Source organism: Tenrec ecaudatus, chromosome 14 (assembly GCF_050624435.1).
Source record: "Tenrec ecaudatus isolate mTenEca1 chromosome 14, mTenEca1.hap1, whole genome shotgun sequence".
Taxonomy (NCBI): domain Eukaryota; kingdom Metazoa; phylum Chordata; class Mammalia; order Afrosoricida; family Tenrecidae; genus Tenrec; species Tenrec ecaudatus.
In genome coordinates this window covers 99,055,662-99,071,607 of record NC_134543.1, presented here as the reverse complement: position 1 = coordinate 99,071,607, position 15,946 = coordinate 99,055,662, and the positions used below count along the sequence as shown (strand labels likewise).

General features: G+C 53.5%; 2 protein-coding genes across 3 annotated transcripts in view; both read right to left on the bottom strand.

The window, feature by feature from the left end:
• On the bottom strand, positions 1–912 carry LOC142426729 (cytosolic phospholipase A2 beta-like). The gene is made up of 2 exons (XM_075532291.1): positions 676–912; positions 1–583 (listed from the first exon to the last, which is right to left on the bottom strand). The coding sequence occupies exons 1-2, from the start codon at positions 910–912 to the stop codon at positions 398–400; spliced, it is 423 nt and encodes a 140-aa protein (XP_075388406.1). The 3' UTR covers positions 1–397.
• A 143-nt stretch (positions 913–1,055) lies between these two features.
• JMJD7 (jumonji domain containing 7) overlaps positions 1,056–15,946 on the bottom strand; it is a 33,495-nt gene continuing 18,604 nt past the window's right edge. The window contains exons 2-8 of one of the 2 annotated variants that reach the window (XM_075531416.1): positions 6,013–6,166; positions 5,675–5,928; positions 5,248–5,304; positions 4,315–4,410; positions 4,073–4,149; positions 3,676–3,835; positions 1,056–3,579 (exon numbers count right to left, since the gene is read on the bottom strand). In XM_075531416.1, coding sequence (XP_075387531.1) covers positions 3,491–3,579; positions 3,676–3,835; positions 4,073–4,149; positions 4,315–4,410; positions 5,248–5,304; positions 5,675–5,928; positions 6,013–6,166 — 887 coding nt within the window. In that variant the 3' untranslated portion in view covers positions 1,056–3,490. The remainder of the gene's footprint in view (positions 3,580–3,675; positions 3,836–4,072; positions 4,150–4,314; positions 4,411–5,247; positions 5,305–5,674; positions 5,929–6,012; positions 6,167–15,946) is intronic. The other variant, XM_075531417.1, reaches the window with a different exon arrangement.

The window sequence follows — 15,946 nt, the reverse complement described above, 5'->3', positions numbered from 1 at the left end:
AGAAGCAAGTTATAAAGGTAAGACGTGTGCATGTATGTGGGCATGCATGTGAGTGGTTGTGTGCACATGTGAGTGCGTGTGCATGTGTATCCACATGGCTGTGCATGTGAGTGTGACAGTGGTTGAGTGCGTGTGCTTGCATGTGAGTGTACCTGTGTATGTGTGTGAGGATGCGTGTGGGTGTGAATGTGAGTGTGAGTGTGTGTGTCAGTGTGGGTATGTGCAGATTCCAACCCAGATGCCAGCTAGGGGTGCCAATGCGGGGAGGGCTGCTGTCCATAACATGGCCCTGAGGAGGGGGCCGCTCCTCGGGAAGCAGGTCCCGGTTGACAAGGGCCTCGGGCACCAGGGAAACCTGACCTCATGGTCTGTAAACAAGTTCTTTGAAGAGGGGCATTTAAGCAGCATCCCGTTGGTGGTACCGAGGGTGGCCGCCCATGTGGAGTCTTGCCTGCGGGCTCAGCAAGAAGCTCTGGCGCCGGAACTCCCCAGGCAGCAGAGTGCCCACGTCAAACAGCACTGACAGCACGGGGTCGTCGCTGGTCAGCAGGTCCTGGTCAAAGACTTTCAGCTCCACCATGTTCTGGAAGGGGAGCAGCGGGACAGGGCCATGGGTTGGGGGGTGGGGTGGGGGTGGCGCTGGGGGTACGCAGGGCTGGGCTGAGGCAGGCCCACCTTGATCTGGCTGTGCACCCGGAAATGGAAGCTCTGGTTCCAGACAGGGTTTCTGCAGTTGTTGACCGTGCGCGTCTGGAGCCGGTGGTTGCAGGCCGTGGGCAGCCACAGGGTCACATAGAAGTCAGGGTGGGTCACTGGGAGGAGAAGAAATGAGGGCCAGTTCTCCCCCAACCCAGCCACCCAGAGTCCACCACCAGAGGGATCCCTGGGGACGCACCGAGCCCCACCCTCCATCACCAGCCCTTGCCCGTCCCTCTTTGCAGCCCCCTCCTCCCAGGACCTTGCAGGCCCAGCCCTCCTGCCACCTCCCACCGTGCCTACCCTGCTCCGACTGCAACCTCAGTTCCCTCCTCCTCTCTCGGTCAACTCACCCACGTCCCTGGCAGGCAGGCTGTGGGCCTGCAGCACACGAATGGTGAGCAGGCAGGTCCCGGGCAACTTGGCCTGCAGAGCAGCGGGGAGGGGACAAGCTTGCTGTGGGGTGACATGACCAAAGGCCGCAGGCGATGGAAGGGAGGTTGGGGCACCTGTGAGGGCTCACCCTGCACCAACAGGGCCAAGGCCACCCAGAACCCCGAGTCTAGAAGAGACAGGGCACGTCCATAGGAACTTACACAATACCCATGACAGGTCTGTCCCAAGGGCTTTCCATATATTAACTCAGCCGGCTACTACGCTGCCTCACGAGGAGGCGACGGAGAGGTGACCCAGCAACTGGCCGGAGATCCAGAGGCAGGATCGCTGTGCTCTCCGCTTCCCTCTCCTGGAACCAGCAGGCTCCCATCTTGCCACCTGTCTGCCCCAGCCCATGCCCTCGCTTACAAAGCTCTGGGTGGGCATACAGAAGGGCATGGAGGGAGCAGCCTGCTAGGACTAAGCTCCTGCTTGCTCACTCGCTCCTCCCTGTGCATCCCACCCCTGGTCAGGGGGCAGTTCTGGAAGCCACCTCTGTGCTGGGGCAGGTGGGAGGTTATCAGGCCAGGCAGCCCATGGGCGCCAAGCCCTACGCCCTCCAGGTTCTCCGAGGGCAGAGAAACAAGGGACCCCAGGACTCCATCCCAAACCACCCCGGGCTCTGGGCTGAAGCGCTGCCAGGTGTGCTGGGGCCAGGGAGCGTGTGTCAGCACACCCTTTCACTGGCCTCCCAGCTGCCGTTGGAAGTCCCAGCTGCATGCGCCCAGGGGTTCCTGGCAGAGGAAGAGCCCGGGAAAGTCACCCATCTCATCAGTCTCAGGTCCCAACAGCCCAGGCAACTGACTCAGAGGGAGCAGGGGAGCAGCCAGGAGCCTCTCCCTGCCTAGAAGCTCTGTGGATCCCCAGCCCAGCCATGCCCCTACCCAAAGCTGGCAAACACGCCCCCTACACCGGAAGACCACCGCAGCCACAGCCCTCCAGAGAAAGCATTAGCCAGGACTCAGGTGGGGAGCAAGGGTCAGAGTGGGCTCCAGCGCCACGCCAGTCTTACCAGAGCCATGAGGCTGGGGGTCCCAGGCGGGGCGAGCAAAGGCAGCAGTAGCCACTGGGCCGAGGACTGTGGGGTTTTAAGCCAAGATCCAAGTGTGTCCCAACTGGCCTCCCTAGCCCCTCCCACCTGCATCTTCCACTCCGCCCAAGCCCCACACCCTGCCCAAGAAATGAGGCACCTCAGCCTATACTGGGGCTACTGACACCCTCCCATGGGCTCAAGGTCCCCCACCCCTGCCGGGTTCCTGGAAAACCCACTTCCCCCAGCAGACACCACCTGAGCCTGCCCAGCCGGGTCCTGCTTCCAGGACAGCTCACCAACCACCCGTGTGAGCAGGACAGGAAGGTGTGGCTTGGAGGGGCCACAGGTCTGGGCACCAGCCAGAGGTAGGGCAAGGGCAGAGTCCCCACCAACAAGGCTTGTAGCAACATCCAGGTACCAGTAGGACAGGAATGCCCAGTCTCCACTGAAGCAGACCCGGAGGAGGGGTGTATCCGGAGCCTATCATCACAGCAGGGGAGTGGCTGTTACTAAAAACAGCTCTTCAAAGCCAGGGCCTGGGCCACCTGGGTCCCCAGAGATGGCCAGGACTGGAGCTCCAGGTGGGCACCCAGGGGAAGGGGGCTCATCTCCCCTTTTGTGGGGGCAGTATGAGAAAGCCAGTTCCTTCTGCAGAGGAGCAGCCCAGGGGTGGGGGGTGGGGCAGTTTCTGTCCCCTGGTCCCTGTGCTGGTTAGGAGACACAGGCTCGTCCCCAGGCCACCAACCCCATCGCGAAGCAAACCAGAGTCCCAGTCAACGAGCCCTGGCAGAGAGTTACAACAGGGTTGGCCTGCCGACCAGACCGGAATACAAGCTGTGGTCCCTGGACAGACAGGGAGCTAGCTCCTCTCTCTGACGTTTCCATCTGAACCCTCCCCACCCTCCCGGAGACACAGACAGCCACAAGGAGCAGGTACCACATGGAGCCTCCCCGGCTTTATTGAGCATGTCCTTCGAGCGAGCGAGTGGGCCCTTACAGAAACCCTCTCCAGGCCCCAGGGCAGCCAGAAAGGTAGGGACCATCATTATCTCCACTTCACAGCTTTACAGAGGAGGGAGGACGCAGCAGCTGGCCTCCACCCACGGGGCTGCCTCACCTGCGTGGCAGCTTTCTGGGAACCCTGACCTAGACACCTGCCTGGCACTTCCTGGTCCTCCTCCTATCACCCACGAGTCTCCAGGGTCGGTCCCAACCCAAATGGGATTCTGGGTCAGGCAGACTGCAGGGTGTCTCTGTGGGGGCCCGTCTGGGGAGGAGCCAGAGTGCCCCCTGAGCTGTGGGGGGGCACGTTCCCTGGGGGCTCCACTAGTCCAGGCCTGAGGCCTTGGTGAGGGTGTCGAGCAGTTGGAAGTAACTATACTTGAGGTCATACTCCATGTCGTACCAGAAGTTCACTGTGGGGAGAGCAAGCACATGAGTGGGTGGCCCAGCTCTGACCCAGAGCCTCCCCAGCCCACCCCACCCACTGGCCGAAGCCGGTAGCTCCTCACCAGCAATGCAGCCCTGGGACTGCTGCACGTGGTGGAACCACAAGGCCGGCAGGTAGAGCATCTCGCCGGCCTGCACGGTGCAGCGGAGGGCCTGGGCCCCACGGTACTGTGGGTACCGGGACAGATCTGGTGCCAGGGGGTCCAGTGGAATCCAGGGCACCTGGGGACGGAGCAGGACCGGGCAACTCGGCCTTTGGCCTTGCCAATGGTAAGGGCCAAAGATCCCCCTCCACTCCGCCTTGGGAAGCCAGCCCCAGAAGGCGGGACCTTACGGAGGAAGGGGCCACCTTCCCAGGACCTTTGGGACCCGCTTGCTCCTCGGAGCCCAGAGGGTCCCCCTCCCTGCCTGAGATAGATGAGCCCGCCCCTCCCTGAGGCCCAGGGCCAAGATGGACACCTTCTCCATGGCCTCTTCATCCACCACCTCAAAGGTGCCCGCCTCAGTGAGTCGGTAGGTTGCTGGGGTGTACAGCTCTGATGCCAGAGAAAAAGGGGGAGCTCAGCAAAGAGTGCTCCCAGCCCCTCACACCTCCTCCCAGCCTCTCCTGTTGGCTGCCTGGCCCCAGGGACACAGGCAGGGAAGCCTCGCTACCCTTCCTCTGGTTTGGGGCCCATGCGTAAGGCAGGCCCCAGCCCTACCATAGGGGATGAAGGGTCGGTCGCTGGGCGGGTGTAACAGGAAATGTTTCTCTCCAGAGAGGACACAGTAGAGGTTTTCGTAGTGGTCCTTGTGCACTGCCAACACAAAGAAGGTCCTGGGCAGAGTTGGCGGAGCAGGGCACATGAGAGGCAGAACCTGCCCACCCAGAGCCTTGCGCCTCAAGACAGCCAGGGGTGTAAAAACGAGAAAGTCCTGCGAATAAAGATTTCAACCTTCCATCCAAAGTGTCCCCTGATGTCTCCTTTACGCCCAGTACTAGTTCAACTTAGCCAGTAAAGGATCTCCATCCCTCTGCCATGAGCATGGTGCTCTTTTAAACTCCATCCGGGCTCAGACTGAAAACAGCCTCTTCAAAGAACAGCCAGGATCCTGGAGGACAATGAATTTATAAGGGGGGAGGGGGAATCCCATTATTTTCTACACAGTTTCTGAAGCCCCCTCGTTTCCCTCAGGGAGAAGAACTCGGGAAGGGAGGGTGAGAACGTTTGAACCAACTAGAGGGACGGAATCAATGTCACTGAGCTGTCAGCGTAGAAGCTTGGTGTGTGCTTCTGCTCTGTGTATTCTCAACGACATAGTCAAACCAGACTCAAGGAGATGCCCAGGGGGGCTGGGGTGGAGGGCATTCCAGATCCCAGCCACCAGGGACTTGGCACTCACCAGGCCCCCATCCGGGTCATCTCTCCAAAGAGGTAAATATCCACGCATAGGGTTCTCCCAAGTTCACCTCCGGGGCCAACGTGCCCTCTGAGAGATGTCTAGTGCGCCCCCACACCAAAGTCATCCCACCCGCCACGCTGCCACGCCGCTCCTCCTCCGTTCGCAGAATTGTAGACTGACCCTCCAGGCCAGCCTCCCACCCTTGGCCCCATCCTGGCTCCTCCCTGTCCCTGCATCCCAGAGACACCTACAGGACGTCACTGCGGCCGCCTCCCCCAGCCAGAAGTTCACAGCGTCTGGCATCTTCCCTGCAGGACAGAGGAGGAGAGTTAGGAGCGGTTGTCCCCTGCAGGTCGGGTCTGGGATAACACCCAACGGGATGTGGGCGGGGGTGCTGCGTGTGAGCGAGGGGCATCCCAGGGAAAAGTGGCGAAGAGGCCATGGTTTGGAGGGCTTGGGGAGTGGGCCCAGCCCCCCACAGGCAAAAGTTAGAGCACTAATCCTTTGCAGTCGGTCAACAGTCAAGGTTTCCAGGGCGGCAGGGCCTGACCCTGGCCATGGGGTGGTGGGTGTGGGCCAAGACAATCAATGTCACTGAGCTGTCAGCGTAGAAGCTTGGTGTGTGCTTCTGCTGTGTATTCTCAACGACTGCCCTCTGCCCCAGTCGCCCCCTCTCACCCAGAGCCTCGGAGGCCCAGGGCACATGGGGCTCCAAGTCGGGCAGCAGCTGGGGCAGCTCGGTAAGCAGGTTAGAGCACTGCTTCTGCACGTAGAGCACGCCAGGGTGCCGGGCCCTGCCCTCCAGGACGTCCAACACACCGCACAGGGGCAGCAGGCGCTCGGCTGGCATCACGAAGCGGTCTCCGCGCACGGCATCAGCATAGCCATCTGGGGTCACCGCTACGCTCACCTCCGTGGCGCCCACCGTGGCCCTAGGGGAAGGGGCTCTCAGAGCATGCCCACATGCCACAAGGCAGCTCGCCCATCACCCTAGCCCAGCCCAGGGCTGCACCCACCTCAGATAGGGGAGCGACCACTTCTGCAGGGCGGGCCAGTGCCGCAGGGCATTGCGCACGATGCAGGGCCTGCTGGGGCAGACCCAGTCCCGGTAGAAGTGCAGCGGCGTCGGGGCCTCATCCAGGTAGGGCACGGTTGGAGGCACGCCAAGCTCTTAAGTGGGGTGGGAGGTAGATGTTGACATAAACAGCACCCAGCCACTTACGGATGAGATGCCCTCTCTGGGCAGGCCACAGGGTATCACTGGGCAGTGCTCACTGGGGAGGGACCAAGAGACTCTGGACCACCAGAAATAGAAGGGGATTTTCAAGGAGGAGGCTGCCGCACGCCTACTCCAGGAGGGGCCACACGGCCCAAGAGCAGGTGAGCAACATACTCTGGTGTCAACTTGTGGAGGGGTGGAGTCTAAGCTGTCATTCAGGTTGCAGCTTGATGACCTCATTTGGAGGTGCCCACGGAAATCAATAGCTCGCTTCCTGTGAGACATTCCTGCTGACAGGACACACAGAGCTACACTAGAGCCCTGGAGCCGCAGGGGCCACTTGGAGACCCCTGCTAGCGCTGGGATGCCTCCACGGCCACTGGGTCCACAAGACTTTCCACCCACTGACCTGTGATCTTCCTGCATCAGCATCATTGCTTGTGTTTCGTGAGTAGGAAGAGGGATTTATAGACTAGTATCGGACATATGGGCTAATATCAGACTTAAGGACTTGATCTGGACTAGGCTGGGATGTTTTCTTAATGTACAATTTTTCTTTGATATAAAGTTCTCTTTTAAAACACATATACGTGTCTATGAATTTGTTTCTCTGGTCAACTGGGGCTAACACAGCGGGACTCCTGCTTGGCCCAAACCCCAGTCCTCCCTAGGGCCAGACCCTTGGTTAGCTTCCCTAGCTGCGGTGGCGGACCTCTAGCGAAGTATAGAAAAGCAGCCTCAGGCGCCACACAGGGAGCTCCCCGTGCCTGGGGGCAGCAAGATGAAGGAAGAATGCCTTCCAACTGCGAATATTCACTGAATATTTTGGAATGTGCTCAGCACTTGGCTTGGCCAGTGTGAATGGGTCCTTTCAAGATGCTGACAGCCTCATGGGGAGACATGCCTATCACCTGAACGCCCTGGGTCTTCCATGATGGTACCGTGCTGTGTGCTGCCTGGGTGGCTTTTTCTAGCTGCCCTTCATCGCACCCTTCATAAACATCACTGACTCCCTGTTGTGCTCCTGGCTGGCTCCTCGTCTCACCGAGTCTACCTACAAACACTCCCAACCTCCCTCGCCCTCACCTTCTCCCTCTCCCATGCCACCTCCTTTGGGGCCCCTCCACTCACAAGTCACCCCAAGAGCCTTCCTTCCCCCAGCTGGCTATCCTTCTTCTTTAGGAACTTGTGAACCACACCACCCACTGCCCACCCCCGCCCACCCCCTCCCGGCCCCAGCCCACAACCATTTCTAGTAAACAAACAACAGTACCCTCGGGTCGATTCTGGTTCCTGGTGACCCGGGATGTCAGAGTGGACCTTTGCTCCACAGTTTGTGGCCCTGACTTTTCTGAAAAGGATCGCATTTCGTTGGGGGTCCTTTAGGAGTAGGCAAAGTGCCCCGACCTTCCCATTAGTAAGACAAATGCTTAACCATGGACACCACCCTGGGGCTCTGAAAAACCCCTCGTTCCCTTCCTGCGTGGATGTCCACTTGAGCACCTGCACTGTCAAGCACACTATCTACAGGCCCTGGTGGTGGCACGGTGCTTAAGCACATGGCTGCTAACCAGGAGGAGGGTGATCTCAGTCCACCAGGTGCTCCTCGGGAGAGAGACGTGGTGGCCAATCTGTTTCCTCAGACATAATACGGGGCAGTTCTACGACTCCAGTGACAGGTTTGCAAACAGGTCAATATACTATCTACTCAATTGATTTCCACTGGATAGCTGTCTCTGTCCCTGGCTAGAATGTGATCTCCATAAGGGTGGGGGTGTGGGTTACGCCTTCCCAGGATGGAGCACAGTGCCCAGCACGCCCAAGATCCCCAGTACACACTGGCTTAATGACTGGATGAAAGGCTTACAATATCTCCTGCCACAGTGAACTAACTGGTTCCCCTGGCTTAACTCCCCTCCTTCCAAAAGCATTTATCACCCCAGCTCCAGACATCTTCCTGAAAGGCAGCCTCATGTTGTCACTCTGAGCAAACCTCCTTTGATGACTTACCACTTGGAGAATAAAGTCTGCCTGGCCTTGGTAATGGGGCCCAACCCATTCTTCTCCTCTGATTAGCCTCTGCCTGGAGCCGGCCCCTTACCACACACCCTCCCTGCTCCCTGGCCCTGCAGCTCCCTCCATTCTTTCCCTTGGGTAGAGCGGAAGGTCCCCACTGTGCTTCAAGGCCACTGCCCTCCCCCTGAACCACAAGGTCGCAAGCCTCCGGTGAAGTCATTCGATTAGTGGGGATGTCTTTAGCTAGATCAGAAATTTGAGCTGAATAGGAAGGTCCCAGGGGACCTGGGAAGGTGGAAAGGGAAGAGCTGATTGGTACTTGAAAGTCACTGGCCAAGAGGCAAGAAGGATCCTGCCTAGTAGATACAGGAACCCGGAGGGGTGACACATGGCCAAGCTGTGCCAGCCCACTGTAACAGGCAGCCCGGAAGATGACTCAGGCTCAGTAAACCCCTGAGATTCTCACAGAAATTCTTAACAGAGGTGGTAACTGCTATTTTTAGCCCCTTTATGTTTTCTACTCTTCTTCCATTTTGATTTTCTTGCATTTGAATAGATTTCTTTTGGGGTACGGTCACTCTTCTATCCCAGGGCTTTGAAACGAGAGAATTTCAAAAGAGATCTAGACAATTCCTTTGACCCCATAATTCCTCTGCTAGGAATTTAACCAACCAAAATACACATGGGCAAAACGCTTCCCTCTCCCGAGCGCATCAACCTCCCTCCCACTCAGGGTGTTTGCCTTCCGTGAACTGCCCCCGCATGTGTCTGCACACTCCCTCCCTCCCCGCCCTTGAGTCTGTGCCCAAGTGCCACCTCCTCATTGAGGCCCGCTCTACTCACCCTATTTAACCTCCATCCAGGAACCCCTCATTCCACTTAACTGATTTCCCCACATTTATCTTCTAACCTACTGTCTCTTCATTTAGTGTGCCTACGGCTAACTGTAAGGAACCCCGGTAGCTGCTAACAGCAAGGTCAGTGGTTCAAACCCATCGGCCACTCCTCAGGAGAAAATAGAGGCTGTCTGCTCCCTTAAAGAATTTCAGCCTCACTAACCCACCCAAGGGGAGCGGGTATTGTTTTTATCTCCACAGGGAAAGAGGGACCAGACTTCAACCCAATGCTCCAAGATGTGAATGCAGCATGCCAGCATGCAGTAGGGAACCAGTGGAGAGGTTTGGGGGGCCGGCCCCAATCCCAACTACTAAATGGACACCTGCCCCTCCCCCCAGAAGAATTTATTTCAAAGGGCAGCATTGAATCTGAAGCTCCGGGAGAGGGACATATCTGATCAGAGCACACGGGAGCAGAGGAAGGGGAACGAGGAGAGTGGAGCACATCCTGGACCACCAGGCCAGGAGGACGATATTTCCAATTAGAACAGCCAGTTCACAGAGAGGACCACATGGCCAGCCCCACTAGGAGACATGGCGCCCCTCACTGACTCATAGCCCTACAGGGGACAACAATGGAGACACAGTGTGGGAATTGCACCCAATATGATCCTGCCACACTGAGGCAAAACACTAAAGGGGTGCAACAGCAAGGGATTAGAGTGGCGAGGTCCCCAGGGAATGCTGAAGGTGGACTTTGGAGCCAGCATGGTGCCCCAACAGACTGGACTGGAAAACACTCCTAAAGGCCAACAAACAGTCCTTGAACTAACTACAAGCTTTACTTTCTTATTGTGGTTTGTTTTGGTTTTTGTCATTGGTTTGTTGTTGTTTTGCTGTATATTGTTTCTTGGTTTTGCTCTGTCTTGTTTTTGTGCATGTTATTACCTCCTCAGGTCTGTCTAAATAAGATAGGCTGGATGAACAATCTGGAGGAGAAAACAATGGAACCAACAGTTCCGGGGGGACATGGGAGAGGGGGAAGTGGGGGGAAAGGTAGTGGTGTTAACAAACCCAGGGACAAGGGAACAAGTGACCCAAATCGGTGGTGAGGAGGGTGTGGGAGGCTTGGTAGGGCATGATCAAGGGTAATGTAACCAAGAGGAATTGCTGAAACCCTGGTGGGGACTGAGCATGATAGTGGGAAAGGAGGAAAGTCAAAAAAGGAAATAGAGGAAAGAGCTGGGAGGCAAAGGGCATTTATAGAGGTCTAGAGAAAGATATGTACATAGGCAAATATGTTTATATATGAGGATGGGGAAATAGATCTGTTAGGTAGCTTAGCCTAGGTAATTGGGAAGTCCATTTACGCATGCCCAGGAGAACCAGCAAAGGACAAAGCTGGATTTTCCCGCCAGTGGGTGGAGATGGGCGTTACACCTGGAGCAGCCCACCTGGGCCAGGTTACTACAATTCAGCCAATGGGATCGACCTGGGGTCGTTCACCACGCCTCCCCCAGGAACCCTTAAGAAGGCAGGAACCGAGAGGGAGAGGGTCTGGTCATCTCCGTGGGAGGGGAGAGATCCTTGCGTGTCCCGGAGCAGTCTCTGCCAGGCCGCATGGTCAAAGGAATCCTATGGGTGCCGCGTAAAACCTGATGCTTCTTTGAACTTTCATTAAATTCACTTGGATCACGAGCCCGGCTTCGGCATAAAATCTTTCTCGCACGGAGCCAAAATCTTTCTCGCACGGAGCCAAGGACCGAGGCTGAAATCTAGTCCCGGAGAGAGAGACCTTACAGATCTATGTGCATATATTTACAGGTTTAGTATTAAGGTAGCAGAAGGACTTTGGGCCTCCACTCAAGTACTCCCTCAATGCAAGAATACTTTCTTCTTTTAAATTGACACTCTATGAGGCTCACCTTCCTGATACAACTGCTGAACACAAAGTGGGTGAATAAGCAAATGTGGTGAAGAAAGCTGATGGTGCCCGGCTATCAAAAGATAATAGCGTCTGAGGTCTTAAAGGCTTGAAGGTAAACGAGCGGCCATCTAGCTCAGAAGCAACAAAGCCCACATGGAAGAAGCACACCAGCCTGTGTGATCAAGAGGTGCCGAAGCCATCACTTATCAGGCATCAAAGAACAAAAATTCATATCATTGTGTGCTCACCTCCCTGATTTGATCGCTGAAGACAAATGGGTGCATAAGCAAATGTGGTGAAGAAAGCTGATGGTGCCCGGCTACAGAGTCGGGGTCTTAAAGGTTTGAAGGTAAACAAGCAGCCATCTAGCTCAGAAGCAAAAAAAGCCCACATGGACAAAGCACACCAGCCTGTGCGATCACAAGGTGTTGAAGGGATCAGGTATCAGGCATCATCAGAACAAAAAATTATATCATAGTGAATGAGGGGTGGAGTGCAGAGTGGAGACCCAAAGTCCATTTGTGGGCCACTGGACAACACCCCCTTACAGAAGGGTCTCGGGGAGGAGACAAGCCAGTCAGGGTGCGATGTAGCAATGATGAAAAATACAACTTTCCTTAAGTTCCTAAATGCTTCCTCCTCCCCCACTATCATGATCCCAATTCTGCCTTGCAAGTCTGCCTAGACCAGAGGATGTACACTGGTACAGATGGGAACTGGAAACACAGGGAATCAAGGGCGGATGATCCCTTCAGGACCAGTGGTGTGAGTGGTGATGCTGGGAGGGTAGAGGGAGAATGGGTTGGAAACGGGGAACCGATTACAAGGATCTACATGTGACCTCCTCTCTGGGGGGCGGACAACAGAGGGGTGGGTGAAGGGAGACATCGGACAGGGAAAGATATGGCAAAATAATAATTTATAAATTATCAAGGGTTCATGAGGGAGGGGGGAACAGGGAGGGAGGGCAAAAATGAGGACCTGATGCCAGGGGCTTAGGTGGAGAGCAAATGTTTTGAGAACGATGAGGGCAATGAATGTACGGATGTGCTTTACATAATTGATGTGTATATGGATTGTGATGGGAGTTGTATGAGTCCCTAATAAAAAGATTCTTTAAAAATCTGTTGTGCTTCCAGACACCAGCAGCAAACAATCGGGAAAGGAAAGAAAGAGAACAACTCCATTTCTAATACCATCTAAACAACTAAAGGACTGAGGGATAATTTTTTTTTTTAGCATTCACCAGATTTTTATAAATGCTATCAATAAGGCTTAAACCTGTAAGTAACTGAATAGGCAAAAGTTGGAGATAGATACAAGGGGGCTTCAAAAAGTTTGTGGGGAAACTTCCATTATTTTCAGATTTGTTTGGAGTCATCACTGGGGCATTTTCTTATTCTGGTTTCTTTGTTGGTCCGCTTTTGCACCTGCATGACCAGGTCCAGGGCCTTCTTGAAAGCTTGCAGGTAATTGAGAAGCATGTCTACAGTGGGTTCTGCTTTGTTGTCAATTGTCTCCAGGTTGTAGTCTGACAGCTTGGCCATCTCAGGAGAGCTTAAGTCAGGTTAAGGGCCACCTTGCTGTGAGCTGAAGACATTCTAGGAGTCTCAGGAGAAGGCACTGGGCGCGCAGACTACACAGTGCTCAGGCTGCTGGCGCTTCTCTGGCACCACGCCCCAGGCACAGCAAGTAGGAACCACGGTATGACCCTCACTTCCGGCTAGGACACCGCCACTTCCGGCCCTCGGGATAAATTTTTTTAATAAATCATTTTATTGGGGCTCATACAACTCTTATCAGAATCCATACATACATCAATTGAGTAAAGCACCCTTATATATTCGTTGTCCTCATCATTCTCAAAATTCGTCTTCCACTTGGGTTCCTGGAATCAGCTCATTTCCTTTTTTTCCCTCCCCTCCCTCCCCGCTCCCCCTCCCCCATGAACCCTTAATAGTTTATAAATTATTATTTTATCTTATCTTACACTGCCCCGCATCTCCCCTCACCCACCGTCGCATTGCCCATTTCCCAGAAAGGAGGTTACACGTAGATGGGACTGAAGAATAATTTAATGAGGGAGACAAACACTAAAAATACTTCTGAGAGAATTTAAAGAAGACATAAATAAATTAGAAGGCTTAATATTGTTAAGATGGCAATATGACCAAAGTGATCTGCAATCCCTATAAAATTTCCAACAGCTTTTATGTTCCTTTTAGGGGAACGGAAAGTCAATTCTCAAATTCACATGATTGCAAAGGGCCTCAAATAGTAAAAATGATCTTGAAAAAAAGAAGAACAAAATAGGAGGTTTCAAAATAAAATAAAATTTTAAAAATAGGAAGTTTCATCCTTCCCAATTTAAAAATGTACTGTAACGTTGTTAGGCAGACTAGCGCAGGGATGGGATGTCCCTTAAGCCATGCCCAGAGAGCCAGGCAAGGGAACAAAGAGCGGCACACTGCACATGCTCAGAGGCTCAGGTTTCCCGCCAGTGGGATTGGGTGGGTGCTAAACCTGGATCGGCCCACCTGAGCCAGGTGAATTCAATTCAGCCAATGGGGTCCATCTGGGGTCATCCACCACGCCTCCCCCTGGAATCCATGAAAAGGGAGGGGTGGGGGAGGAGAAGGGAGAGAGAGAGAGAGAGAGAGAGAGAGAGAGAGAGAGAGAGAGAGATCGAGATCGAGATCTAACAGAGAGTGGCAGGGTAGGAGAGATCTTTGCGTGACGCTGAGCAGCTTCAGCCAGGCTGCAGGGTCGGGAGGAGTCCTATGGGTGCCGTGTAAAACCTGAAACTTCTTCTACCTCTCATCAAACTCACTTGGATCACGAACCAGGCTCCAGCGTGAATTCTTTCTAACGAGGTACAACTCGATCTCCCGAGAGATCTAACAAAGCCACAATCATCAAAATAGTGTGGTACTCCTAAGAGGGCAGGCCAAGGAGTAGAAATGAGAATCAAGAAATACACCCGTACACCTATGGTAACTTGTGATTTGACAGTTATGTGAATGGGGGAAGACTCACTTATTCAATACACAGTGCTATGACCACTGAGTCGCCACATGCAAAGGAATGAAGTCAAATGGACCGATACCTTACCTCATGTATGTGGAATTATAAAGAGACTTCTCCCCAGCTTTGTCTCCCCAAAGACATGTCAAACACTAGAGCCTATTTGCCAGCATATGGTGGGAGGTCAGATGCTTGGAGACATCCTCCCTGAAGGCAGTCATTGGCCAGACAACTGTCTGCTCCCAGGGCAGGTAGAGGCCCCCCCTCCCTGCTGTTAAGGACAATGGGCTAGTTCTCCCTAAATGCTTGAGACCATTAGCTTGGTCCCCATAGGTAGAGTTTACACCCTACTGATAATGGTTTCTATGGAGACCCAGAAAACAGGTCAAACCAGCTCAGTGCCTTTTGAAGTTAGGCTGCCATCCTGAATCTAGGATCCGCCCTTGTCACATGTGTGCCCCCAATCCCTCCTCTTCCTATTGTGTATATCCCTAGATTGTCCCCCTCTCATTGCTGTATACCCTATAGTGCAACCCCTTCCTGTGATGTATGTCTTTACCTGTAATTACTGGTCTTGCACATCCCCCAAAGATATATAGGCCTGGGTTAGCAATAAAGAGCTCTCTTGGGTTCCCTTCTTGGCCTCTCCTCAGTTCTCCCTTTCCCTCTCCCCTTTGCTGGCTCCCCTGTTCCCTTTCCCCTTGTCCTCCCCCCCTCCCCCTATCTCCACATGGACCACCAAGTGAGGCTGAGGTGAGCATGCTACTATGAAATGTGTCTGACTCCATTATTTCAATCTGTCTTCTATCTCTCGTGTTCTCTAGGACTTTACTATAATCTTAATCTATTTTAACCGTACAATTGCGTCTATCGAACCCACCATTAGTTGTGGGGGGGCTGGCCCTCCCCCCCACATGTATCAAATGGATCAATGACCTGAAGGTAAAACTAAAATCATATAACCTTAGAAGAAAGCAAAGCTAAAGCTTCAAGATCTTATTCTGGATAATGAATTTTTAGCTATGACATAAAAGGCATCTAAATCAGAATAGAACAAACATAATCTCCATTTGCATATGACATGAGCTTGCGTACACAGAAAATTCTGAAGAATTCATAACAGCTACTCCAAAAAATTGGATGCGAGGGGAAAAAATATATATATCCATACACACGTAACAAGGAAGCAGGTGGACTTTGGGTCTCTACTTGAATCTTGCTACAGTACAAGAACTGTTGGTTCTAATAATTTGGCACTGTATGATAGTCACCTTTCCGACATGATTGCTGAAGACGATGAGGGTACATAAGCTAATGGGGTGAAGAAAGCTGACAGTACCCAGCTATCAAAAGGCAGAGCGTCTGGGGTCTTAAAGGCCTGTAGTTAAACAAGCAGCCATCTAGCAGGAAAGCAATAAAGTCCATATGGGAAAAGCACACCAACCTGTGTGATCATAAGGTATCAACAGCAAGAGGTATCAGAAGTTCAAAAACATGCAACCATATTGATGTGAAGGGGGAATGGATGTAGAAGACCCCAAAATGCACCAAGAATTGGACAGGCTCTCTCAGAAGGGCCACAAGGAATGGAAGAGAAATCCAGAGAGCAGTGTGGCAATGATGAACCACATAACTATCCTCTAGTTAAGATTTTATCCCCTTGCTACTAAGGTTTTTATTTGTTTTACCTCATTAATTGTTATATTTGCATATGTCCATTTGCATATTTAAGATTGTTCGGACATGGAAGTCAAGATAGATAACTCTTCAGAAACAGCTAATAGGAGTAACAAGTCCCTGAGGGTATGGGAAGGGGTGGGGAGGGAATGGGGAGCTGACAGCATTGATGATGGGGTTGAACCACAGAACTGTACATGAATGGCTATACTGGATTATGTAAGATGTCAATAAAACTATGATTAAAAAAA